Source organism: Apodemus sylvaticus, chromosome 10 (genome assembly GCF_947179515.1).
Source record: "Apodemus sylvaticus chromosome 10, mApoSyl1.1, whole genome shotgun sequence".
Taxonomy (NCBI): domain Eukaryota; kingdom Metazoa; phylum Chordata; class Mammalia; order Rodentia; family Muridae; genus Apodemus; species Apodemus sylvaticus.
The window spans coordinates 20,855,339-20,880,247 of record NC_067481.1 but is presented as its reverse complement, the minus strand read 5'-3'; the positions used below and the strand labels follow the sequence as shown (position 1 = coordinate 20,880,247).

General features: G+C 51.1%; 1 protein-coding gene across 4 annotated transcripts in view; it reads right to left on the bottom strand.

The window, feature by feature from the left end:
• Window positions 1-14,894, bottom strand: part of Mpp2 (MAGUK p55 scaffold protein 2) — a 28,933-nt gene extending 14,039 nt beyond the window's left edge. The window contains exons 1-4 of one of the 4 annotated variants that reach the window (XM_052195282.1): window positions 14,780-14,894; window positions 14,502-14,639; window positions 11,867-11,934; window positions 6,881-6,999 (exon numbers count right to left, since the gene is read on the bottom strand). In XM_052195282.1, the coding sequence (XP_052051242.1) occupies window positions 6,881-6,999; window positions 11,867-11,897 (150 nt within the window). In that variant the 5' untranslated portion in view covers window positions 11,898-11,934; window positions 14,502-14,639; window positions 14,780-14,894. The remainder of the gene's footprint in view (window positions 1-6,880; window positions 7,000-11,866; window positions 11,935-14,501; window positions 14,640-14,779) is intronic. The other 3 variants (XM_052195284.1, XM_052195283.1, XM_052195281.1) reach the window with 3 other exon arrangements.
• Between the last annotated feature and the right edge of the window lie 10,015 nt (window positions 14,895-24,909).

The window sequence follows — 24,909 nt, the reverse complement described above, 5'->3', positions numbered from 1 at the left end:
GCTCACCAGTACTCAACCGTCTCAGCCTCTGTCCTGATTGCCAACAAACTTCTGGGTTTGGCTTCACGGTGCGGAGTTCCTGAAGTAATTGGTTTGGAAGCTAATTGGCAATGTCCTCTATCTAACCACATGCCCCACCCACCATATCACCACTGCCCACAGCCATGATTCCCTGGCTTCCTGTTTAAGTTATATTCTATTTGTATGGATTCTACACAGTCCTAAAGTAAATATAGTTTGTAGCCGTTTTTACCTTTAGAAAAATAGAATCATGTCATGTATGTAAAGTCCTAGGGGCCTGGCTTGGGGGTTGTTTGCTTGTCTTTCACTTAGTATGAAAATTTACTTACTGAGTGAAAATTTATCTTTATCTACCACTTTTTATCAGTATATTTTACTATGACTTCTTTTTTTGATTTATGTATATTAGTATTTTGCCTTCATGTATGTATGTGCATGTGTGTGCCTAGTGCCTAAGGCAACCAGATAAAATGTTGGGGACCCTAACACTGGAGTTACAAGTGATGGCAAACTGTCATGTGGGTTCTAGGGACCAGACCAGGGTCCTCTGGCAGAGCAGCAAGTGTTCTTAACTGCTGGCTGAGCCATCTCTTTCCCCAAAGCATTTCTTATTTTCCGAAGTGATTGATGTATTAGCAGCATTAGATGCACTGGAGCTGGGACCCAGGAGAGTGATTTGAGTGTCCATGGTAACCACATATCATTTTGATCTCAAAATCATACTCAATATGGACTGGCATACAGATCAGTGCTTGCCTTGCCTGCAGGAAGCCGTGGGGGGTGGGGGTCCCAGCATCTCACATAACAAGGCCTGGGGTGCATACCTATAATCCCACCACTGGGAAGGTCAAAGTAGGAATTCAAAGTCTTTCTCTGCTACATAGTGAGTTCAAGGTCAGCCTAAGCTGCATAAGACACACACACACACACACACACACACACACCCTCTACGCATCCAACTCCTCAGCCAGCACCAACAGCAGGTTGCAACCACAGAACCACCACAGTCATCTCCCCACAAAGCTCTTCCCCCACCCTCTTGCTCGGAGTGTTCTGATCTTGGCAAAAGACAGAATTCTCCTTTGAACTCTGGGGCTCATAATTAAATTCAAGAACTGAAGCAAATGCCAGAGAGCCGTATTCCAGAACTTCGGGCTTCAGCAACCGTGACTTGGCTATTGGGACTTTAGCAAACATCAGGCAAGCAAGCAGAGGCTAGCAGTAGCCATGAAACTAGAATAAGTCCTTTCTCCGTTAAGATATCGTGTTGTGGAAACCCAAAAGTCAGTGTGTGTGTGTGTGTGTGTGTGTGTGTGTGTGATGTCTTCTGACTTCAACCCCTATTTCTTTGTTCTCCAACACGTGTGCTGGTTCAAGTACTGTCTTCCCGTGCCTCCCTGCAGGCGGACGAGCCTGCTGCTAACAACTTTCCTGAGTTCTAAATACCATTCCCCTTGGGTTTCTCACCTTGGCCTTGGCTGCTGTTGAAACACCTGTTGCTGGATCCCATGTCAGCCTTCCCAGATGTCAGCCACCTGCCAGGACTGCCACCTGCTCTCTACAGCCAACCTTTGGATTTACAAGCTGTTTGCCAAGCTTACCCTCAGAACCTTTCATTCTCTGGGTTCGCTCCCTCGGGTACCCCTATCCTTAGTGCCAGCTCTACCCATCCCAAACCCTCCCACATGTCTGCCAAATCTTCAGAAGCAAGAGTCAAGGCTACCTCTTCAAAGGCAAAGGAAGGAGGCAGGTTACTAACTACTACAGACAGTTTAACCTTGATCCACTGGGGGGCTCCTGGCTACCTCTTCCGGAGAACCAAGATTTTACAGCTAAATATTTAATTACCGTGTTTTGTCTGTTGGTTCACAAATCATCTATGGCCATATAGTCATTAAAACTGCTAAGAAGTAGGTCCCAGTGTCCCCATCAAGCCCATGTTGAAAGGGGAGTAGTGATTTTGATGAGCAGTCAAGTTCCGCAGCGAAGGATCACCCACACAGAAATGGGAGGGGCTTACCACTCTGAACTCCTTCCTGAAGATTCCGCCTCTATTTCAGAACCACATGAGAGAAGTCACCAGATCCCCTCAGCGAACAAACCTAACCTCTCATGTGACCTGGATCTCAGAGTTGAACAAATGTCCTCAGTATTTTCTGTAGAGTTCTACGCACAGAGTGTCATGCCTAGAATTTTCTGGAAGGACAATCTGACCAGCTTATGCTCCAAAACATTTCTAGAGAAAGGAATTTACATTACAGTCCGATCCAATACATCAGTAACTTGTCAACTAGGCTGTATGTGAGCTTCTGGGACTGAGGCACTGTGGAACCCAGGAAAAGGAAAACAGACTTGGGCACTATCAGGAGAACAAATTATCTCTAGTTCATTTGCTGTTATGTTGGTGCTGTGCCTGGTTGTGGTGATTTGAATGAAAATGGCCCCCATAGGCCCGTAGGGAGTGGCACTATTAGGAGGTGTGGTTTTGTTGGAGGAGGTGTGTAACTAGAGAGAGGTCTTTGAGGTCTCTGAAGCCCTCTCTGCTGCCTGTGGATCAAGATGTAGAACTCTCCGTTCCTTTGCCAGCACCATGTCTGCATTCACAGGGCCCTGTTTCCCCACCATGAAGATAATGAACTAGACCTCTGAACTGTATGTCAGTCCCAATTAAATATTTTCTTTATGAGAGTTGTGGAGGTCATGGCGTCTCTTCACAGCAATAGAAACCCTAAGACACTGGCGTATGCTGGGTGTCCAGTAGATAGCTGTTAAATAGATGAGTGGAAGAAACAGTGAATGAGTGAGTGAGTGAGTGAATGAGTGAGTGAGTGAGTGAGTGAGTGAATGAGTGAATGAATGAATGAGTAAAGAATAAATGAGTGAATGAGTGAGTGAATGAATGAGTGAGTGAATGAGTGAGTGAATGAATGAATGAGTGAATGAGTGAGTGAATGAATAAGTGAGTAAAGAATAAATGAGTGAATGAGTGAGTGAGTGAATGAATGAGTGGGTGAATGAAAATGTGACAGAGCCAGCAATCCCTCTCTGACGATCTATCAAATCCTTGGGCGAGGCCCACTGGTTGAAGGAGTGAAAGTCACACTTTGAAGTGAGCTGAGTACCACCCTGACCCTTACGTGACTCATAGAAGATGTGTTTTAACACATACAACTCTGAATTCAGCTTTGGAAGGTTACAGATGTTGAGGTTCAAAAATTCATGCGTTCAGCACTTCCGCTGCCAAGCCCACCCCAGAGAACCCTTCACCCTTATGCACACACACATGGATATAAGAACGTTCATTCACAACAGTGCTGTCCTTTACAGGGGAACCCCACACTACCTCATCTCCCAGATGAGGGGAGCTACCAAACTGTACTCAACAGCTGCCAGAATTGTGCCCAATAGTTCAAGGGAATCCCACTATCTTTATCTGTACTTGGATCAATAACTGTCCTCCCTACATGAACTAGAAATCTCAAGGACAGAGCCAATTATAATACCATTCCATTTATGAGAGATATAAAGGCAGGTATAAACAGGGAATCTTATTAGTGGCTAAACCCATACATAGACAGGAAGGCAAGCATCCTGGGAAATGATGTCACACGTGTTTGCTCTTGGGGAGGGAACGCAGTAGGAATAAGGGGGAGGAAGGGATGAACTGTAACATATAGCATCTTTATTTCTTCAGAGGGAAGAATTCGAGCTGGAGAGGAGGCTCAGCAGTTAGGAGCACTTCTTGCTCCTGCAGAGGAACCTAGGTTCAGTTTCCAGCACCTACGTCAGACGGTTCACAGCCCCCTGTAACTCCAGCTCTGGGCGATCTAATGCCCTTGTCTGGCCTCTGTGGACACCCAAGCACATGCAGCATATATTCACATGGACAGACACACTTACACATAAACAATATATATAGCTTTAAAAGAAAGCATAAAAACCCAAATAAGCAGTGTGAGTATTAACATCATGGAAATGGGTGTTCAAGGAGTGGGTACATTATTTTCCTCAATCTTTTCTATTTAGCCGCTCAGTGAATACCACTTATGAGCCAGACACTATATTAGGCTCAGAAGACACAACAGTCATCGGGCAGACAAACCTTCCTGCCCGAATGGAACGTATGTGCTCTACATTTTGAAACATAAGTAAGGCTGGCCCTGCATTGGGCTCCAGCAATCCTCCTGCCTCAGATTCCAGAAGTTAGCACTACAGGCATGCCTGGATTCTGGCTTTAAATAATAAATACGTAAATGAATGGATGGATGGATGGATGGATGGATGGACGGACAGATGGACGGATGGATAGTGTTCTCTTCAATGACCAAGCTGCCTTTCTCTTGTTCCTTCCAATCATGTTTTCTTTTCCCCAGAATTTCTCAGACTTTTTGATCATCTGTTCTTTTTTGTGTCTTTACTTGTTCTTCTTGGCTTTGAGTGGTTTCTGGAGACAGTATTTCATGAAGCCTGTACTGACCTCCAACTCTCTGAGGCTGACCTTGAACTCCTGATGTCCCTGCCTCTTTCACCCAAGTGTGCTGAGATCCAAGAGATCTGTCATCACACTTGGCTCTTGTTCTGTTCTTTCCAATGGTGTGTTACTATGTAGCCCAGGCTATCAAACTCATAATCCTCCTGCCTCAGCTTCCCTTTTTCTGGACAACAGTGTAGGCTGGGTGTGTGCCCGGAACACAGAAGCTCTCTCCCTCCAGCAGGACCTAACCTCCATTCCCTTCACCACAGCCACAACTATCCCACGACAGAGTCCTCACCAGGGCCTATGGAAAACCTACCACTTGGGGCCAGACAGATGGCTCCGTTGGTGTAGTGCTTGCTGTAGAAGCCTGAGGTCCTGAGCTTGGGTCTCCAGCACCCAGGTAAAGATTTACATCTGTAATCCCATTGCTGGGCAAGTGGAGAAGGAAGGGTCCCTGGGTTTGCAGTTGAGGACGATAGCCAATTTCAAGCTCTGGGGGACACACACACATAAACATATGCACACATGTGCACACACACACACATGAGTATACACACAGTATATACACACACATGTACACACACACATAACACACATACAGAGGGGGAAAAAACCAAGGAAACCCTGTCACCATCTATACTGTCTCTCTGCAGTATAACCCACCCCACCCTTCCCTCCTGAAGACCCTGTTGACTAACTGCCTTACTCCTGTTCCCATGAGACCCCTGTCACTGCCTCGGATACCCAGGTGTGTGCAGCCATGCCTACTCATACCACAGTCTTCTCCTCCAGGACACCCCTGAACAACAGACCCATCTATAGCAGCCACACCCTGGCTGGTCGCGCCATCCCCCAGAACTGCCCTCCTAGGAAATATTTTATTTCTTACCTTCCTCTCCCTGACCTTGGCCATCTCCTCCATCTCTACCCCTGCTCCCGACTCCCCAGTTATCTCAAAGGGACCCCTGCAACCTTCCCCTGGACTTTCCCCCTGACTCTGTACCTCTTCCTCCTCCTCCTCCTCCCAACCTGGTTCCCGGAAGTCGCTCCATCCAAGTCAATCCCAGGCTTTCTTCATGGATCCACCCCCATCTGGAGCCTGGATCAAAGCCACCTTCTTCCTCCTTTTTGCCTAGGGATTGAATTGTCCCACCCTGAGAAATCAGTGCCTGCCCAGTTCCAGTTCACTCGATTCCCTCCCTTCAATGACTGTTCCAACTTTGCTTCTGATCCTCGCTCCAGCCCTGACCCTTGAATCCCAGGAGAGAAATGCCTGCCTTTACTCAGATTTCCCAGTAGTCAGCCTGACTTCCCAGCAGCCTCCAGCCTCCAGCCCAGCACCTCCTTCCCCACAGAAGATGATCTCACTACTGCTGTGCTTACTCTCTCTGGTAAAGACAACACCAGCACCCCCCTCCTGCTTAGGGTGAAACCTTGGGTGCCCCAGGGCGTCCCACCCCACCCCAAATACAAGTTCTACCTCTCTACTAGGAAGAGGGGAGAGCAGCTCAGCTTCTGGTGCCTCTAGCTCCAGCTACCACATGGTCTCTAACTGGTCTCTGAAACCTTTCATGTGATCCTCCATGTGGCTGCCAGAGGTGGGGGCGGGCTCCTATAAACACCTATGTCACCGCCCCTTCCTGCCTAAAATGCACAGAGCTTGCTTGATGCTTGAGGTAAAGGTCTGAGCCCCCAGGCTCCATCCCCAGTGCCCTCTACAGCCTGCCACCGGCTTCACAGCTCAGTATCCTCGTCTAGCACCTGACTCTGGCTTCACACATCTAACTACCTCTCACTTTGATGTTCCTGACCAAGCTCTTCCCGTGGTTCAAGATGCCTGCTCCTCTCTGCATCCACCACACTCACATTAGTCCTTCCTCTAGGAGGCCTCCTCCTCTGCATACACAGACACACACACACACACACAGACACACACAGACACACACACACTCACACATGCCCCCCCAAGAGGGCCAGGCACACACCTGTCCCCTGTGCACCCCAAGTGTGTGTGTGTGTGTGTGTGTGTGTGTGTGTGTGTCTGGTCCTAAAATGCCACTACAAAATCCTTATAATTTTCTCTTCTTACTGAGCCTGCCTCCCACCTGACACACATGCACACACACCCAAAGGCAGAGAAGTGGGCAGGACCCATCTGGAGATTCCAACACACTGGCATGCTCTTCCCTTGGTCAGGTCTTCCGCCTGCCACCTCTCACCAACCAGGTGCAACCGATTCTCCTTTACCTGCTCCCTCAGGTTCACCACCCAGGCACGATTGCCCTTCCACACCCTTTCAGGTGGCTTCCGCTGCCACATGTCCCATTCCTAGGGTCCCCAGAGGTTCCCAGGTACACCACCCACCTCCCTGATACACCATACCTTGGCCAGGGATCTGACTATCGGACTTTCCATTATGCCTCGAAGGAAGATGAGGTCCAGTTCCGCAGCCCCGGTGGCATTGGGCAGGGATCCCAGGTTGTCCAAGACTTGCTGCATAGCTGGGGAGGGGCAGTGAGATGTTGAGCAACAACTGGGCACAGAAGTCTAAAATCCAGCACAGGCCCTGCCACCCCTCGGACGCCACCCAACAGCACTCTCCACTCTCCCCTCATAGACACCCAGGCCCTTGCATGCCTCGGGCATTGAGCCTAGGGACAGGTGGCAGTTTTCTTGATCTGCAGTTTCCACCCTAGCAATGTCAGCCTGGAAAGGTAGGGGGCAGGAATCAGACCAAGGAGCAGGGGTAAGTGTCCCATTCCAGAGTCTGCCCAGCACCAAAGAAGCAGACTCCCCACTCAACCTCCCCATGGGTGAAAGCCAGAGGATTCGGCCACCTGTAGCTGGCAGGCTCAGGGGCAAGGCAGAGAGCGTGTCCCTGAATCCAAGCAGGCAGCAATGCAAAAGGCCCAGACCAATGCTAGACCTGTCCAAGCTATATACCACTAGCTTAGTTAGAGTGAGACTGCAGAACTCACTGACCTCCACCCTCAGTCTTTCGCTCCCCCTCTGATAGACGTCCTTCTTTAGAAATTAATGCATGATAAAAAAAAAGTCAAAACCAGCTGGGTGGTGGTGGCCCACGCCTTTAACCCCAGCTCCAGGGAGGCAGAAGCAGGTGGATCTCTGAGTTTGAGGCCAGCCAAGTCTACAGAGCGCGTTCCAGGGCAGCCAGGTTTGCCCAGAGAAACCCTGTCTTCCAAACAAAACATTAAAAAAGTCAAAAACGGAAGCCTGGAATACTAGCAGGGGCTGGAGCAACAAGTACCCTGGTTTCTGGGATGGCTTTGGGTACCATGGACAGAGGTCAAAAGTCCCATCACCCCAGGGGATGAGCCTGCGAGGAGACCTGAGCAAGGACTTCTGTGCACCTGACACTGCGCCCTGAGATTTGGGTGGAGGCTGCCTTCACTCTTGGGTTACGGTGGGAGGGAGCTCCAGGAGGTGGGAGGACGGGGTGGGGAGGAAGCAGTGTGCCCAGCTGGGAGCAAAGATGGGCAGGGGGTATCATTACTCTGCCACCCACGCCTACATCTGCATAACAGCGCCCTAATCCCGGAGGAGGGAGGAGTGGGGAAACAGGCTCAGAGCTCCCCTCCTCCAAAGAATGAGGGTGGGCAGAAAGGGACCCTAAAACTGGAGCTTGGAGAAGACGGCTTAGGGCTCCTGAGCCCTCATTTCTTTCCCATCCCTCCTCCCCACCTTTTAAGAACAGCCTGCCTCTCCAGACCCCTCCTCCTGGCCTGGGCGTTACAAGGATTTGAGACTTACAAGGTCCTTTTTGGGCTCTCAATGTCCCAAGTCAGGAGTCTGCCCATTCTGCCAAATGTCCACAGTTCCGGGTCCCATTCACCGACTCCCCTAGACAACCAGCTCTTGGGTTTTGGGGACTGAGTCAGTGGTCAGTGGTGACTTCTGCCAGATCAGCTCCTCTAGCAGGCTGGACGTCCGGATTTTCCCTACGGGCGCCGCTGCCCAGGTGCCCCAGAGCCCACTATGGGAGGGTCGGTTAAAGATTGGGTACCCCTCCCCTGCCTTTCCATCCCACCTCTTCCTACCTTCCCTGCGGAGCTCTGCTTCTTCGGAGGAGCCCAGGGAAATCCCCTCCAAGGAAGCCTCACTGCCTGGGCTGCAGGCCATGGTGACCCCTTTGGCAATCCTAGAACAGTCTCCCGCGAGGTCGGCGCCTTCCCAGCCAGACGCGGGCTGAGCTAAAGAAGGCGGGACTCCTGGAGCGCTGCAGGATCAGCCAATAATAAGGCCCGCCTCCCGGACCGCCTTGTTGATTGGCCAGAGCCCGCTGGTGAGGAGGGGGCGGTAATGGGTGGGAGGAGGGCGGTGGCAGGAGGCAGTCGTTTTAAACTGGCCTGATCCTTGTCACCTAGTGACGGTGCAGGTAGAGAGGTGGCGAGGAGGTCGGGTTTGAGGGAAGTAAGGGACTTGAGTAAATCCCCGTGGGTTGGGATCTCCCTCTCAGCCCAGCATTTCAGTGCAGAAATCCCAGGTAGCGGGCAGAGCTTGGCTCCCATCTTGCCCGTATCTCTCTTGTAGAGATGTACCTCCTCTACTTCATCTGATGCTTAGTCCTACCCCGCGCGCTCTCTGACCTCCACCCTCTTCCCAACTCCAGGCTGGTTTATTTACAATAAACCCCTCAACCAAAGAAACCCCTCAAGAACAGCTCTAAGCCCTCTCCCTGGCAGGTGTAGTAATAACATTTTGACAAGAGGCAAATAACTTCAGATGCCAACCACTGGAGCACAGTGGGGTCAGAAATGGCAGGAGGGACTGAATGGTGGTATATCCACGGAGCAGTAAAGGCCACAGCTCTCGAACCCATCTCAACAATAGCTTCTCCCTTTTGCCAACATTATCCATCAGGTGAGGGGTGATGCCCTGGAGCAAGCCAGGCACCCCGGAAAGTGAGGGTGGGGGCAGGTAAGAGTCCATTTATGCAGCAAGAATAAAAGTGGGCAAGAGGAAGGCTACCCAGGCCCTGTGTCCCCATGTGTACCCCACGTGTACCCAAGATGCCAATACTCGGGCACTGCTGTTGCTGTTGCTGCCACCTCCAGTCAGCCATTCCCAGAGGAGTGGCACCATGTCGCCTTGCACCCCTGGTTGCCATGGCAGCAGGCGGGGATTACACATTAGGACAGTAACCCGGGGATGACAGAGATATTTAAAGGGACAGCTCCATCGGAAAGCAGGTCCACATTCTCACCTCTCGTGGAAAGAAATGAGTGAGCGAGCAGTCTGAAGGAAGAGGAAACAGAAACGAAGGGCTGGAAGTGAGCACAAGAAGTCTAAACTCACACATGCAGCTCCCAAACTCTCCTTAACGAAAGCAAGGGTGAGTCCTCCCGTAATAACAAGGACCATTCTCCTCCATTGGGAAGGGATGCGGAAGGAAGCGGATAGTTTCATCTTTGCAGAACCCAAAGCAGGAGTGTCCCAGGGAATAAAGAGGGGACAGTGAAAGGGGGAGCCTGACCTCAGATGAGGGGCACAGCTGTCTCTCTGTCAAACCCATGGGAAGAATAGTAACCACCAGATGATAACGGCAAGCAAGGAGCATGAAGAGACAGCCACTGGGCCTGGCTTGAGCATTTGAAACCTCAAAGCCCACCCCCACTCCCCCCACTCCCCCCACTCCCCCCACCCCCGTGACACACTTCCTCCAGCAAGGCCACACCCACTCCAAGGCCACACCCACTCCAACAAGGCCACACCTCCTAATAGTGCCACTCCCTGCGAGCCTATGGGGCCATTTTCATTCAAACCTCCACAGACAAGATGCACTCTTGGATTCTGAAGCTGAGAAATCAGCAGAGGGCTGGCTCAGGAAAGGGAGCACAAGGTATTTCTTTCTTTGTACACAGAAGCAAAGAGCAGCCCAGGCACTGCATCTAGGGGAACCAGGCCCAAGGAGGTGTTTGAAAAAGCAGGCCAGACACACACAGGCCTGGGTTCCCTGCCCCATGAGCCCCCACCAGAAGGCCTGCCACTGGAGAGTGTCTCCCTGAAGCCCTGCTGGTCACTGTTAATAGGTTTACTGAGCAGCCCCAGATGAGAAGCCTTTTAATCACAGGCTCAGGGATGGGTCTCATTAACTTCTTAAGCAGCTTAGAGTTGGGTACCCATTCAGTGGAGCAGGGGGGAGAGGCCACAGGGCAAGAGAAAATCATGATCCCTCCAAGAAACAGGGGGACATCTCCATCCATGGAAAGGAAGCCTTTCCTGGGGGACAAAAGGGTCACAGCTTAAATTCTGGCTGGCACACAGAAATTTTCATCTTTTCAAGGGGTAGTGTACTGGTTGTGTTTGTGTGTCAACTTGACAAAGGCTGGTGGTATCACAGAGAAAGGAGCTTCAGTTGGGGAGTGCCTCCTTGAGGTCCAACTGTGGGGCATTTTCTCAATTAGTGATCAAAGGGGGAGGGCCCATTGTGGGTGGTGCCATCCCTGGGCTGGTGCTCTTGGGTTCTATAAGAGAGCAGGCTGAGCAAGCCAGGGGAAGCAAGCCAGTAAGTAACATCCCTCCATGGCCTCTGCATCAGCTCCTGCTTCCTGACCTGCTTGAGTTCCTGTCCTGACTTCCTTTGGTGATGAACAGCAATGTGGAAGTGTAAAGTGAATAAACCCTTTCCCCGCCCCTCCCCGCCCCCAATTTGTTTCTTGGTCATGATGTTTGTGCAGGACTAGAAACCCTGACAAAGACAGGTAGGAACAAGAACGCATCCAAAGTGGGACCCTGGAGCAGCAGGATCTATTGGGAAAAACTCAGATCTCTTGGGGCATCTCGTAGCTGTAGCCAGAACCCTTCAGAGGCTCTGGACACAGAACCTAGCGGTCTCAGGAAACATGCAAGGATCCAGGAACCACTGGGGTGGAGTACAGACTTTGGGGCATGGATGCAGGGGTGTGTCTGTGAAGAGGGCCCACTGCTGTCACCAGAGTCTGGGAGACCTAAGAGCAAAGACGAAGCCATCCACCCATCCTGCCACCTCACCTCGGAGGAAACAAGTCAGAGGTGACTGGGTCAATGCCCTAAAAAGCACAGCAATGGTGGCGGCTGCTGCAGCCATTCCTGTCCAGCTGCACAGGTTACATCTCTGGAGCAAGCAACCTGGGCCTCGGGCCAGTGAGCCGTGTTACAGCACCACTGGAGCAAGCTCATGTCTTCCTCAGCTCTGTCCCACCCCAGTGAGGAGGCAGCCCGAATGGCCGAATGACCACATGACCACGTGTGTAATGTGTCGTGTGTGACAAGGAAAGGATAAACTGTTACTGCTGTATCCACCCCCTGACGTTTGCCCAGCCCCCTTGGAACCAGTGAGGCAAGCTGACAGCTTTAACCTCTTCTTACCAGACTCGGAGTTCGTGGCAGCAACCGGCATGGTGAATGGAGACAGTGAGGGCTCTGAAGTCAGTCTCCTAGAGGAGGAGAGAGAAGGCTGAGTAGGCGCAGGGCAAAGCCAAGGACGTGAGAGGCTCAGAAGGGTATCTATCCTCTTCAGGAACAGCCACAGATAGGAAAGTAGCATTGCCCAGAAACAGGAACTTGGATTACAAGAGTGACCTCAAGTGCTCTGGAAAGCAAGAGGGGCGACTAGCATGCCCCTTCTTAGGTGCAGGGGACATGGGGAGGATCAGAGAAGTTAACCAATTTCCTCAGGGCCTCAAAGCTGGTAGGAGAGCTACAGTGAAAACCTAGGATTTGTGTCTCAATTTTTTTTCTTTCTTTTTTGTTTTTGTTTTGTTTTTGTTTGTTTGGAGTTTTGGGGGAGGTTGTTTGTTTGTTTGTTTGTTTGGATTTGGTTTTTCGAGACAGGGTTTCTCTGTATAGCCCTGGCTGTCCTGGAACTCACTCGGTAGACCAGGCTGGCCTCGAACTCAGAAATCTGCCTGCTTCTGCCTCCCAGAGTGCTGGGATTACAGGTGTGCACCACCACCGCCCGACTTTGTTTGTTTTTCAAGACAGGGTTTCTCTGTGTAGCCCTGGCTGTCCTGGAAGCTCACTCTGTAGACCAGGCTGGCATAGAACTTGCAGAGAGCCTGGGAAACATACAGAAGGCTCATCTCAAAAACAAACAAAACACGGTATTCTTAAAGTAGAGGGAGAATTAAGTATGAGTCCTGAGTATGAACAAACATCGGAAAGTTTCCCAGGCTGATAAGCCCCAGGAGAACAGCTTGAGGTCCGTTACTTGCCTCCGGGCCTCAGGCCTAGAACCTTCAGGTGCCCCACAAACACTGGTGTCTAGCTGACGGAAATGGCATTTCCTCTCTCTCGCCCAGAGTTGGGACAGGGAGAAGTGGAGTTTGCAATCCCATCCCCATCCCAGGGTCTCCCAAGCTGAGCCTGACTCCTTCACCCTCCCTGGAAAGGACAACCTGGTGAACCACCACTCTTTCTCCCCTTGCCTTCCTGGGCATGTGCTACTGGATAAAACCCTAATTCCCCAGTTGCCATGACAACAGGAGGCAGTGGCTCTCAGCAAGGGTGGGAGTAGGGGGAAGCATCTGGCAGTGCCCACTTTAAGACTAAATGCCTTTTGCATCCCCCCCCCCAGGGGTGGGGAGCCACAGGGCCTCAGGGCCACAGGCCCACTCCATCCTCCCAGCCTCTCTCCTCTCCAAAATAATTCTCAGAGGAGCAACTACTGGTTTTAATAAAATTCTCTTCTCTCTCTCTCTCTGTCTCTCTCTCTCTCTCTCACCAAATAACAAAGGTGAGGGGGGGTACAGTTCCCAATCCTCCAGAAAAATCCGAACTTGCAAAGAGAGATGAGGGGAACCCCTTTCACACTAGGTCCACTGGTTAAGAGTAACGTCCAGGTTCCACTCCCCTGTCCTTATTCCTAGAGAGCAGGGGGCAGCTTCTCAGGCCTTGGCTCATGCTTGCTGTGGGTTCCTCTTTTCCTGGAGCTGGGAAAACCGGGAAGAGCCAGGGAGGATCCTGTGTGAAACCCTAGGCCCAGGAGTCCTGCCCAGTAAGCCTTGGTTTGCTCCCTGAGGAGTTGGTTCCCACGGCGTCGGCTCGCTCTGCCCCACCCCCACCCAAGCCTCTGAGAGGGCGGGGCCGCCTGTGCCCACAGGAGAACGGCAGTGCCAGGCAAGCTAGCCTGGTTTTGTGCCAAGGTCCCCGGGCCCAGTCATCACGGAACCAGCATCACGGCGTCTAAAAGCCTAAACCTAAGGCCCTCCCACTCCCACCTCCACACGCACATCCGCCACCAAGCTATCCAACTCCCATCCCCCGGGTGTGTAGGTGAAGCCCGCCAGCTTCAAAGGGAGAGGTTTCTTCCAACCTCCCACCTACCCCCCTCCATCGGTGCAGACTCGGAGAGGTGCGGAAGAGGAGCGCCTGACAAAGGCACTTTGGAGCCCGACAGGGTTTTGGGGAGGACGGCACATAACTGAGGACTGGAGGATGGGGTCTAGGGAGCCGGCAGACGTGCCCGCACTCACAATCAGACTGCCCCCGCCCCTCCAACGCAGCCCTAACCCGCTGGGCGCTAGGACCTAGGAAGGAGGGGGCGTGTTGCGAGCCATCAAAGAAGGTTCTTTGCTTGCGCGCCAGCCGAGACCAGGGGATGAGGTCACTGAATGACTGTCGCCCCCCGCACCCCCCCCCCCGTCTTCATTCCCCACTATCCCCCTTAGTTGGCCTAACTTTTCTGACCCTGACTCCTCGCTTCTGGTGCTGATTCCCTCTGGAACCCCCATGCCTTAAACCCTGGCTCGGAAATCCGGCAACCTCCAGTCACTGGCACTCTAGGTTAGCAGAGCGGCTCTCTCCAGGACCCTCTCTCAGGAAAGACTGAGGTGCTGGCCTCTTGGGGTGCAGAGTGCCAAGGGACCCAGCATAATCTCAGTCTAGCTCCCCCAGGGCCGGAAACGCCAGCAGCACGGCTCTTACGTAATGCCCGTAATGCCGGGATCCGAAGTCGCCCCCCCCCCCCAACCCAACACAGACCCTGGAGAGGTCGCGCAAATACCTGTGCTCCGCTCAGCTCAGCATCTCTGTGTCCGGTGTCCCTCTGGAGCCCTCATCACTGGCATGGGAACCAGCATCCCTGGGATAAGGGGTTCGGTTCTCCCTACCGGCATCATACACAGAGAGCCGAGTGCTGCAGCTGGAGAGGGAGGGGGCGACTTGGGGAAGGGGCCCGGGAGTTTAGACCTGGAGAATAGGATCTCCAAGTGTGGGTGATAGGTCGAAAAGGAGGCAAGGGTTCTGAGGTGGGTGCTGGCCCAGGGGCCTGGGAATACCTACCTGCGTTTTGGGGAGCCCCTAGCTTGGGGCGATTCCGCGCAGCCGGGCGCTCCGCGGGTATTGCTTGTCAATCGCTAGCCGCGCTCTTAAAGCGGCAAGGCCTCCTAGGAGCAAAGGGGCGGAGACAGAAAGGAGAGGGCTGGGACACGGAAGGGACGCGGCAACCTACGGTCCACTGTAAAGTAATCTCCCAGCAGCAGGCGGGTGGGTGGGGAGGTGGTGGTTTGCAGGCACCGCAAAGCCCACGACTCCCCCACACACACACACACACACTCTGAGAGGACCAACGGTGTGTTACTTGGCGCCTAGGAATTCTTTAAAGGGGCGATGATGTTTAATAAAAGGGGAGGGGGGGACTGAACCTGATGGGATCGCCTTCGTCCTGATACCAGTCCCATGCTTAGTCTGTCCTTTCCTAACACAGTTCGGAAAAGCAGTGGGACATCAGGACACTAACTCTGGTAGGGGCTCAGCCTGTGGGTAGCGTTATACATTCAGACGGCACATGCCTGCTTCCAGGAAAAATTCGAAGAAAAACAGACATTTTAAGAGAGCTGGCTGTGTTTATTTCATGAAAGGAACCAAGATCCTAATTTTAGCCTGGACGCAGGAAGTTGATCCTTGCCTCCGTCCATGGCATAAGGGCAGAAGAAACACTCTCCCTCCTAAATCCCATCTCAACAAGTAAGAAGTGGCGGTGGCGTCTGGCTCCGTTGCTGGGTAGAACGTTCAGGAGGCCCTAGGTTCTATCTCCAGCAGCAACACGGAGAAAGCAAAGGGTTAAGCCCGCTAGTCCGCCTTGCTCAGCCTCTGGCTCCTCCCAGACCTGCTAGTAAAAGATACTGCACAGCGTCAGACTGAGTGGCCGCGGTGTGGAAAACAGCCTTCTTTCAGTCCGTGCAAGCCGGGGCCTTCCCAGACTTCGGTGCTCGCCTAACCCCTCCGCTGCTCTATGGAATATGCGCTCGGTGGGGAGCGGGGCATTTCTATCTTCCTTGAAAACTGGGCTCCTAAAATCAGAAGTGTATTGCATACTGGAAACTTGCTTGGAAATCTCAAAAAAAGCAATTAACTGGAGGATTCATCTCTAGATGTGGTCCGGCCGACCCTGTTAGCAAAGGGTAGTAGTTGGGAATAAGTGTAGAGACAAGCCAGCGAGGGGTCAAAATGCTAAAGGCTGTTAAGTGGCCTACAACGCTTATTCGTGAGAGAAGAGAAAGTTTTGTAGCGACTCCAGATGGTGATGATTGGAACTACAGGCTTCTGTCCGAGGAAAAAAGGCTTCCAAACTTGATCTTCCTAATTAAACTCAGGACAAGAGGTTTCCTTTCAATTGCGAAGACTCCCTCAGATCTTACCCAATCACCTCTGCTTAGGAAATCTGTTAGCACTTAGTTGGGTGGGGGAAATAAATCTTGATTCCTCCCAAAACTATTAATTACTTCTCAAACAAGCAAATATCTGTTCCCCACCCCCCATGCAATTCACAGCAAACTTATCCCATCCAGGATCCCAAGGACACAGTGGGATTGGAGTTCTAATCCATCTAGTGTAGCCTGACTCACTATTCTTACAGCCTGACCCCCACATACACTTACACACACACACACACACACACACCTTACATTTGATTGCTAGTTTCCTACAATAGTCCTGTGAGATTAGTGGATAGAAACATTTATCAACAAAGATTATGATACAGCTGTTTGTTCAAGATGAGGTACCAGTTTCTGTGATATTGAAATAGCCAAGGACCCTAACATCCGTGGGTGAGATTCGGGGATAGATGTGCCATAGAGATGAAGAAATTCTATCTAGTGGTGTGGTTACAAGTCTTAACAAAATATGCCCTGGGGCACACTGCTCGAAGCTTAGCGCAAAGCCATCCCCACACATCTTAGGTCTCTGGAGTCTCCCGAGCTTCTTCTCCCTGTAGATCTAGTGGCTGTGCTGCCCCTGGGAAGAATGTCTGCCCCGAAGCTCGGTCTGGGTCTGTGTTACACCTGTCTTCCTCAGAGGTCACAGGGTGCAGGCAGGACTCTCCAAGACTTTTTTCTTGTGGTAGGTGTTCAGACCACAGCTTTGAGAATCAAGACAGAAAGAGAAAAACACCACCACCAAAACCAAAACCCTAAATCATTACTCAACCACACTCACGGACACACACACACACACCTGCAACTCCCCAAAGCTTGTTCTGGAAACCTTTTCTATTTGCTATACCACTCTAGCAAAAGAAGTTTGGAGATATCAGTGTAAAAAAAGAAAGTAGCTGAACGACTGAACTGACCTCTGCGTGTTTAGAAGCAGTTTGCATAGATAGACACAGAACTTAAAACATTACTTTGAAACTATAAAAATTCCAATGTGTTTCTCCACAGTGCAAAGAACTACCTTGCATAGTCCTGGCTGCATTCCTACTTGGGAAATATTATGTCCCCATCCCCAGTCTGAGCCTCAATGCAGCAAACATCCAGAAAGGATGTTCAGAAAGGATGTCTCCTGTTCAGAACCATGTTCTGGCTCCTTGCTTCTTTCCAACCACTAGACGGAGCCTGAAGGCTGATCCGCCCCACAAGCTCACCACAGACAACCCTGCTCTGGATTCAGGCTGCTCCCCTGTGAAGGACCTTCCTAATTCCTCATTTCACCCATCCCTGGTGGTGAAGCACCCACCATTCTCTCTGTCACCTGGTTCCACTCTTCCTTATCAGGGAGGGAAGTTGTTACAACAATTCTGTTGAAATCATAGCCCAAAGTGTGTGTGTGTGTGTGTGTGTGTGCGCGCGCGCGCGCGCGCTAAGCCCATTGTGTGATCTTGCTGAGCCTCAGTTCCCCCATCTGTGCACATGCACACAGAAAATGATCCTTAAGTACAGGTCTATTCTAGAAGTTTGGAAGGCTCTAGCTGGTGCCAGGAGGACAAGTGGGTGGCTCATCTCTTTCTCGGGCCAGCAGATGTGCCCTGACTGAGCCCAGGCCCTCGGGGTCCACCCAAGGACTTCTGAAGTGTGTGTCTGGAAGAGCATGTCCTTGTCTGACCACCCACACACCTTTGAGAGGAACCGCTTGGCCCTATCTGCAACACCCACTTCTCTCCTCTCCTCCCTTCAGTGCTCCATCTTAAAGAAATAAACTGGAAACAATTTGTACTCTTTCTTGCTTCAGTTTAGTGGCGACATCACTGCTTAATCTACTGAGTTTTCCTAGGCTCCATGGAGGTCCTTTTACTAACTCATCCTAATCCTTTATCAATTGGCATCAGACACAGGATTGGAAACAGTTTACCAGTTCTTTCCTACCTTTTCTTCTCAGAGATACTGTCTCACTAACTTTCCCAGGCTGACCCTGAACTCACAATCCTCCTGCCTCAGCCCCTCCAGTGCTGGGATTGCAGACACTCGACATCATACCTGGCTGATTTACAATGCTTGGCAGTAACCGGAAGGGATGTCCAAAAGGCAGAACCTTCAGGTTTGCAAGACCACCAACATCCTTCATCACAGGAAAATTGGTCCATGACTCCTCTGTAACAGGAGAGGCTTGGAAGCCAGAAGTTCTACTCATTTTTTAAAAATCAAATTAAAAAATCCCTTTCCACAGACAAGAGGTAGCCTCTTAGCAAATATTTCTTGAAACATTAATTACTCTATTCCTTAAATACCTATTCCCAGTGGACTGTGGAGTTTTTTGAGGACAGTGGCTGTGTCACTGAGCTATGTCTCCAGTGCTCACAGTGAAACCTTCCATCAAAGTCAGTGATCAATAAACACGGGAGCAGAATCTCTGAGGACAGGTCCACATGACTGTTTTACAAAGTTCCAGAGTGGGGGTGGTGGGGGTGTAGATGAGTGTCTCCCAAAGAATGTGGATTAAAGGCCTCAGAGTGACAGTACTGGGGTGGGGGCAGTAGGATCTTCAGAGAATGGGTCTAGCTTGGAAGAGGAAACCATAGGAAATATAAGTGCATGCTGGGGTAAGGATTCAGCTCAGCATGCATAAAGCCCTGGATTCAGTCTCCACTAAGGGGATGGGAAGAACATAGCAGCTGAACCAAGCAGCATATTCCTGTCATGCCAACACTTGGAAGGATGAGGGACACAGAAGGATTGGAGCAAGCTCAAGCCAGCCCAGGCTACTGGGCTATCAGTGAGATCTTGTCTCAAATCAAAGCAAACGAATGATAAAGAAGCAGGGAACAAAACCAGGCATGGTGATGCACACCAATGCCAGAAATAAGAAGGCAGAGGCAGGCACTTCTTTGGGACGTCAAGGCCAGCCTAGTCTACTTAGTGAGTTGCAGGATCGCCAGAACTATGTAGGAAGACTGTATCTCAAAAGAGTGTGTGGGGCAGGCTGAAGAGATTGCTCAGTGGTTAAGAACACTGATATTCTGACAGAGGACCAAACTCAGTTCCCAGCCATCAAGTTCATGCTTCTGGTCCCTTCAGGCAACTATATTCATGTACACACTCACACACACACACACACACACACTTTAAAAAATCAAAACTTTTTTTGTTGGTTTGGTTTTGTTTTGTTTGTTTTTTTTTCGAGACAGGGTTTCTCTGTGTAGCCCTGGCTGTCCTAGAACTCACTCTGTAGAACAGGCTGGCCTCAAAAATAAAAACTTCTTAATGGAAGAATTGGAACTGAAGGCATGGCTCAATCAGTGAGGTCCTTTTCGGGCACATAAGAGGACCTGAATTCCATCCCAGGCATGCATGTAAAAAACCAGGTACGGTGGCACAGTTTGTAATCCTAGATCTGGGGCCCAGGGTGGAGACAGAAGGATCCCTGGTGCTCACTGTCTAGACAGTCTAGACAGTACAAACCACCTTAGGCAAAAAAAAAAAAAAAAGAAGTTTCTTGATTGTCACTGGGGCAATTGTAAGGAAGACACCTCAGTTTAGAGCCAAACCCCTCAGGGGCATCCTCTGAGCCTCTCTCCCCAAGCCTCCAGCCAGCTCCGGGGCTCTCCCATAGCTGAGGACATCACACTCAGAAAAGCAAAGTAACTTGTCTGTGGACTGCAACAGGCCATGCCAAGCTTGGGACTCAATGTCCTGGCACCAAAGCCTCTATCTCACCTCCCAGAACTAAATGGAAAAAGTTGCTGAGAAACAGCCAGGAGGGAAGAAGCGTAGGAAAGAGCAGGGGTTAAAAGCCAAGCAAGTTACAAGCCTGCGGAACAGGGCAGCTGCTGAGTGAGGGACCCAAAGGGTGATGGACAGACAGACAGACAGGCACTTAAATTGTGGGGGCAGAGCATTTCCGAGAGATTGGATTGCTTCTAAGAGGCTGCCCTGACTTCAGCCTCGTGCCCCTCTACCCTTGGGTAGATCTCATAATTTCTCTAAACTAGCATCCTTCCCCATAAAGAGTTAATGAGGCTTAAACGTGCCACCTAGTTAACACTAGAGATTTCACAACAGACTGTGGTGCCCAGGCCTGGCACCAAGCACAACAATAATGATCCGTTATTGGCATATAACTACACATTCATACAGCTATTGTAATCGGCAGTGATACCAGGCAGAAGACCCTTAGTTCTAGAACCAGCCCAGTTGGCCATGACGTGGACTAAATGTGGACTAAATGTGACAAGTCCACCCACTTGGCGTCACTTTTAAATCACAACCTTCCTCTCCTGGTCTCAAAGGCTTAATTTATGTCTACACCCTAAGGTGAAACTCACTCAGACCAACTTCAAAGAGTCCTGTGGTGCTTAACCATTCTCATACTGTTCAAAAGTCCCAAGTTTCTTCTGAGAATCAAGCCCAACTCCTAATTGTGAGCCTATGTTTAAAAAAAAAGTTACATACTTTCCTTTGTTTGTTTGTATTCGAGAGAGGGTTTCTCTGTAGCCATCCTGCCTGTCCTGGAACTCACTCTATACACCAGGCTGGCCTCAGACTCACATATACCTGTTCTGCCTTTGCCTCCCAAGTGCTGGGATTAAAGGTGTGCACCACCACCATCACCTGGCTAAGTTGTAGTTTTAATATACAGTGACATGAAGTAAGAACTTCTATTCTACAAAGAAGAAATGGGGTATAACACAGAAAGACTGGACCAAAGCAAGACAGAAACCCAGCAGAGTAAGCTCCACTTTCTGCCCCTACATGTCAGGTGTCTGGAGCTCACCAGGCACTACCCGGACTCAAACAACCCTGTCTCTCCAGCTCTGCCACCGGAAGCACACCTTGCCTCTCTGGCTAGCTCTATTCCATGCCTGAAGCTTTCTTCTAGTCAGAAATGAGAGTGACTGAATCCCTGCACTATCTTTCTTACACCATCAGTGGGGATCTTTCCTGTACTGAGTCAAAGAGGAAAGGATAGCCAAAGAGTCCTAGATTTGATCAGATTTCCTAGATTTCCACAGAGGACACATCACGGAAGTCATGAGGGTGGGGCACTGTCTAGTTGGGATATATAATAGCTCATTTCAAATGGAGTGTGGTGACGCGTCTCTTAATCCTAGCATTTAGGAAGCAGAGGCAGGAAGATCTGTTCAAATTTATTGTTGGCTACATAGTGGGTTAGAGGACAGCCTCATGACCCTATTTCAACACACACACACACACACACACACACACACACATTCATGCGGGATGGTGGTGGTGCACATCTTTAATCCCAGCACTCAGGAGTCAGAGGCAAGCAGATCTCTGTGAGTTCAAGGCGGGCCTGGTCTACAGTGTGAGTTCCAGGACATCCAGGGCTACACAGAGAAACCCTGACTTAAAACAACAAAATCATAACTTGTCAGCATGTGGGGTATGCTGCCCCCCTAAACAGCTCCTCTAGCCCATATTATGAAATTTTATCCTGGAAATCTCATTTATTTTTTCTAGATTTTTGCTACCTAGGAATGAGGTTCTGGCTTCACTGAGCTCCTGAGCTGTGGCTCGCTGCTTGATGACGCTGAGGAGAGGGTGAAGATTAGAGTGCACACACCCAGGGGGGGCTTGTGCTTGTGGTGTCCATTGCTCACTCCCAGAGCTACAGTGCTGAGCTGCATGGCCAGACCCATCTCAGCATCACTGTCAGGCTGCAAGGGTCATGAGCTCCACTTTACATATGAGGCTACGGGGCCTCACTGGGAAGTAATGTCCTGTGGCCAAGTTCTTACTACCATGACAGAATTCACCCGGTCCCTCGCTGGGAGTCAGGTGGTCATAGGAGAACATGCCATGTTTCACAAGATCTAGACAAGCAGCAGGTAGGGACAGGTAGAGGAAGATGGCCGGCTCACACTGAGGTTCACAGCCTGACCCCTAGTGTGTGTGTGTGTGTGTGTGTGTGTGTGTGTACCCCTTAAGAAGCAGATTCTTCTCTCCATAGTGCTTATCAGGTCCTCCACATGGCCGGGGCAGGCAGGACAGGAGACGGCCATCCCACAGCGTTCCTAGTCCTAGATTCCAGAGCAGACACACTAGGCTCCACAGCAACCCTGCAGGAAGAGTCCCCTCAGCTCAGCAGGGTGAGTATGGTGTCTCTCCAGCACTGACCTCCGCTGACCCCAGAAATAGCGCCCAGGAAAGGCACTGCCCACCCCCCCATCACGATCCCAGAGACAACTCTTCCCCAGGATCTGTGTGATCTTGGAACAAAAAAATTACCTGACCCCAGGAGCCTCCCACCTCAGCCTCCCACCTCTCTGGGCTGCTGGAAGACACTGTACCCTAGTCAAGACAGTCCATTGGCCATGTGCTTCCACCCCCACACTCTCTCTGTTCCCGATTCCTGGGCCATGACACAGGAACAGGAGAAAGCCGCGCTGGGGTGGGGCCTTAGAGGGCCAGGGTCATGGATCCCTAGAAATATAAATGGACTGTGACATCCTGGTCAGAGACCTTTTTGCTTTGCCGCTCTACGCCTGCCCAGTACAATGGTAATGTCTAGAGGCTAAGTGTGGGACCGACCCTTGTCACCTGTGCTCTTCAGGAACTTGGGGATGGAGGCTGACACCAAGGGTCCCTCCACATGCCCACTGAGGGCATGAAAAAAATGAAGCCATTCTATTGGCCAGGACAGCTGCCAGAGAGAGCTTCCCGCTTGAGAGCACCTGCTTGAGGTGGTGCCGATGAGCGGAAGAGGCTAGGAGAGATTTCAGGGGCTTAGGGGTTCAAAGGAAGTGTCCTATCTGGGGCATCGTGGTCTATGATATGGGGGTTGGGGGGTCTGTGCACGAATGGGGATGGGGGGATCGCTGGACTGGCTCGCCAGTGTGCAGCTATGTTATTCGTTTAGAGTGTTTCTAAGAGCCAGATATGGATCCGAGGGGTAGGCAGTATCACACCAAACAGACAGTCTGCTAAGAGCCCACCTGTGACGTGGTGGCAGGAGGCAGGGCTGGGAAGAGACTCAGACAATAACTACAAACATTTAGTATAGAATACGGCAAGAAGTGGGCGTGGCAGTGGCAGAGGAAGGGAAGGATGGGAGGTAGCTTTAAATATGGGGGTTAAGGTTAGACCCATTTAGAGTGTTGAACAGAAATTTGAAGACGAGCTAGCCTGGCTGACATCTGGAGAACCAGGCTTCCAGGTAGAGTTTTTGAGGACTGAATAGAGAGGTAGGAAAGTCTGGAATGGGATACACAAGGAATTTGCAGGAAAAATCTGTAAGGAACCTGACAGGTGACTGTAAATCATGCATCAGTTGCTCAGCGCGTGGCTCCTGTCCATTTTCACCTCCGTGCTTTGGGGATATCGGGGTGCACGTCTAGGCGTGCACTAATCTCCCTGGGAACTGGAATGTTCCTTGAGGTGCTCGAGCACCAAGGTAGACTGAGGCAGCTACATCTCCTGGGCTTAGCCCTGCCGCACTCCAGGTTTTCTCAGCAGACGCAATGCAGACACACCTCTAGCCCACCTCCCTTCTCGGGGTCACCTGACCATGCCGTCTGTCCCGCCCCCACCAGACCATGGCTCTGCCCTGCACGTGCGCACTGACTCTGGGTTGCCTAGTGGTGCTCCTGGTGCCACCCAATGGTGCCCTGGAGGACAAGGTCCACCTGCAGCCGATTCTTGAGCCCAGGGTGGCCAGTTGGTTTGGAAGCTTCGGCCAGATCAACAAGTATATGGAGAAGTTCTTCAGCAACAGGTGGGGCTGATGGAGGACTGAGGGGGAGGTGGGTAATCTGGCACCCCTGCTTATTTCTCGGCCCCACGATCTCTGCAATGATGTGTCCTCTAGTTTGAAGAAATCCAAAACCCCAAAGAAACCCTCCAACACCACCAAATCTACCCCATCGAACATCACAGAACGTCCTCACTTGAATGTTACGAAACCCCTACAAAAGAACATCAGCAAACCCCCAACGCAGGAACCCCGCGAACGCCTGTCATTAGCCTCCACCCCTGGCTCCAGGTAGGCAAGGCCCATGCAGCCAGCAGAGGCCTCCACCCACCCATATCCTTGGGCAAATGGGAAGAAGAGAGAGGGGAAAGCCCCGGGTACTTGAAAGGGGTACACCAGGGCCAGGGGTGTTCCTCTCCAGGCTGGACCTTGACTTCCAGAGGCCTAGCCTGGATCTGGCTACCCACAGACCCCTTTAGACGATGAGCTGTGCCTCTGTTCCTCCCTACCCATGCAGCACAAACAATAAACAGCAATAATGGGACTGACAAGATGGCTCAGTGGTAAGGGCACTTGCTACTAAGCCTGCCAGCCAGAGTTCCACCCCCGATCTCATAAGATGGAAGAAAGGACACGTGTGCCGTGGCTTGCGTGTGCGCGCACACCATGCAAACACACAATAATAGTAAAGGAATGGATAAATACATTTTTAACAAGAATCTCTATTGCTTTCGTGACTTGTGTGGGCACTGGCAGGCAGGGCCTGTCCTCCAGGGAGAAGGGGACCCTGTCATTCCTTTTGCCAGCCTAGGATTTTCCCTGTGTCTCTCTGTAGTCAACTCACCTACCTTCCACCTCACCCCATACCCTGCTTCCAGGGTGACCAGCTGCAACCGAGAGAGAGAGAGAGAGAGAGAGAGAGAGAGAGAGAGAGAGAGAGAGAGAGAGAGAGAAGATGAAAGAGTTGGTCCTAGAAACTTTAAAATAGGGACAGCCCTGCTCCCTGCCAAGGTTCACGGAAGAGCAGGACGGGCTGGAATCCC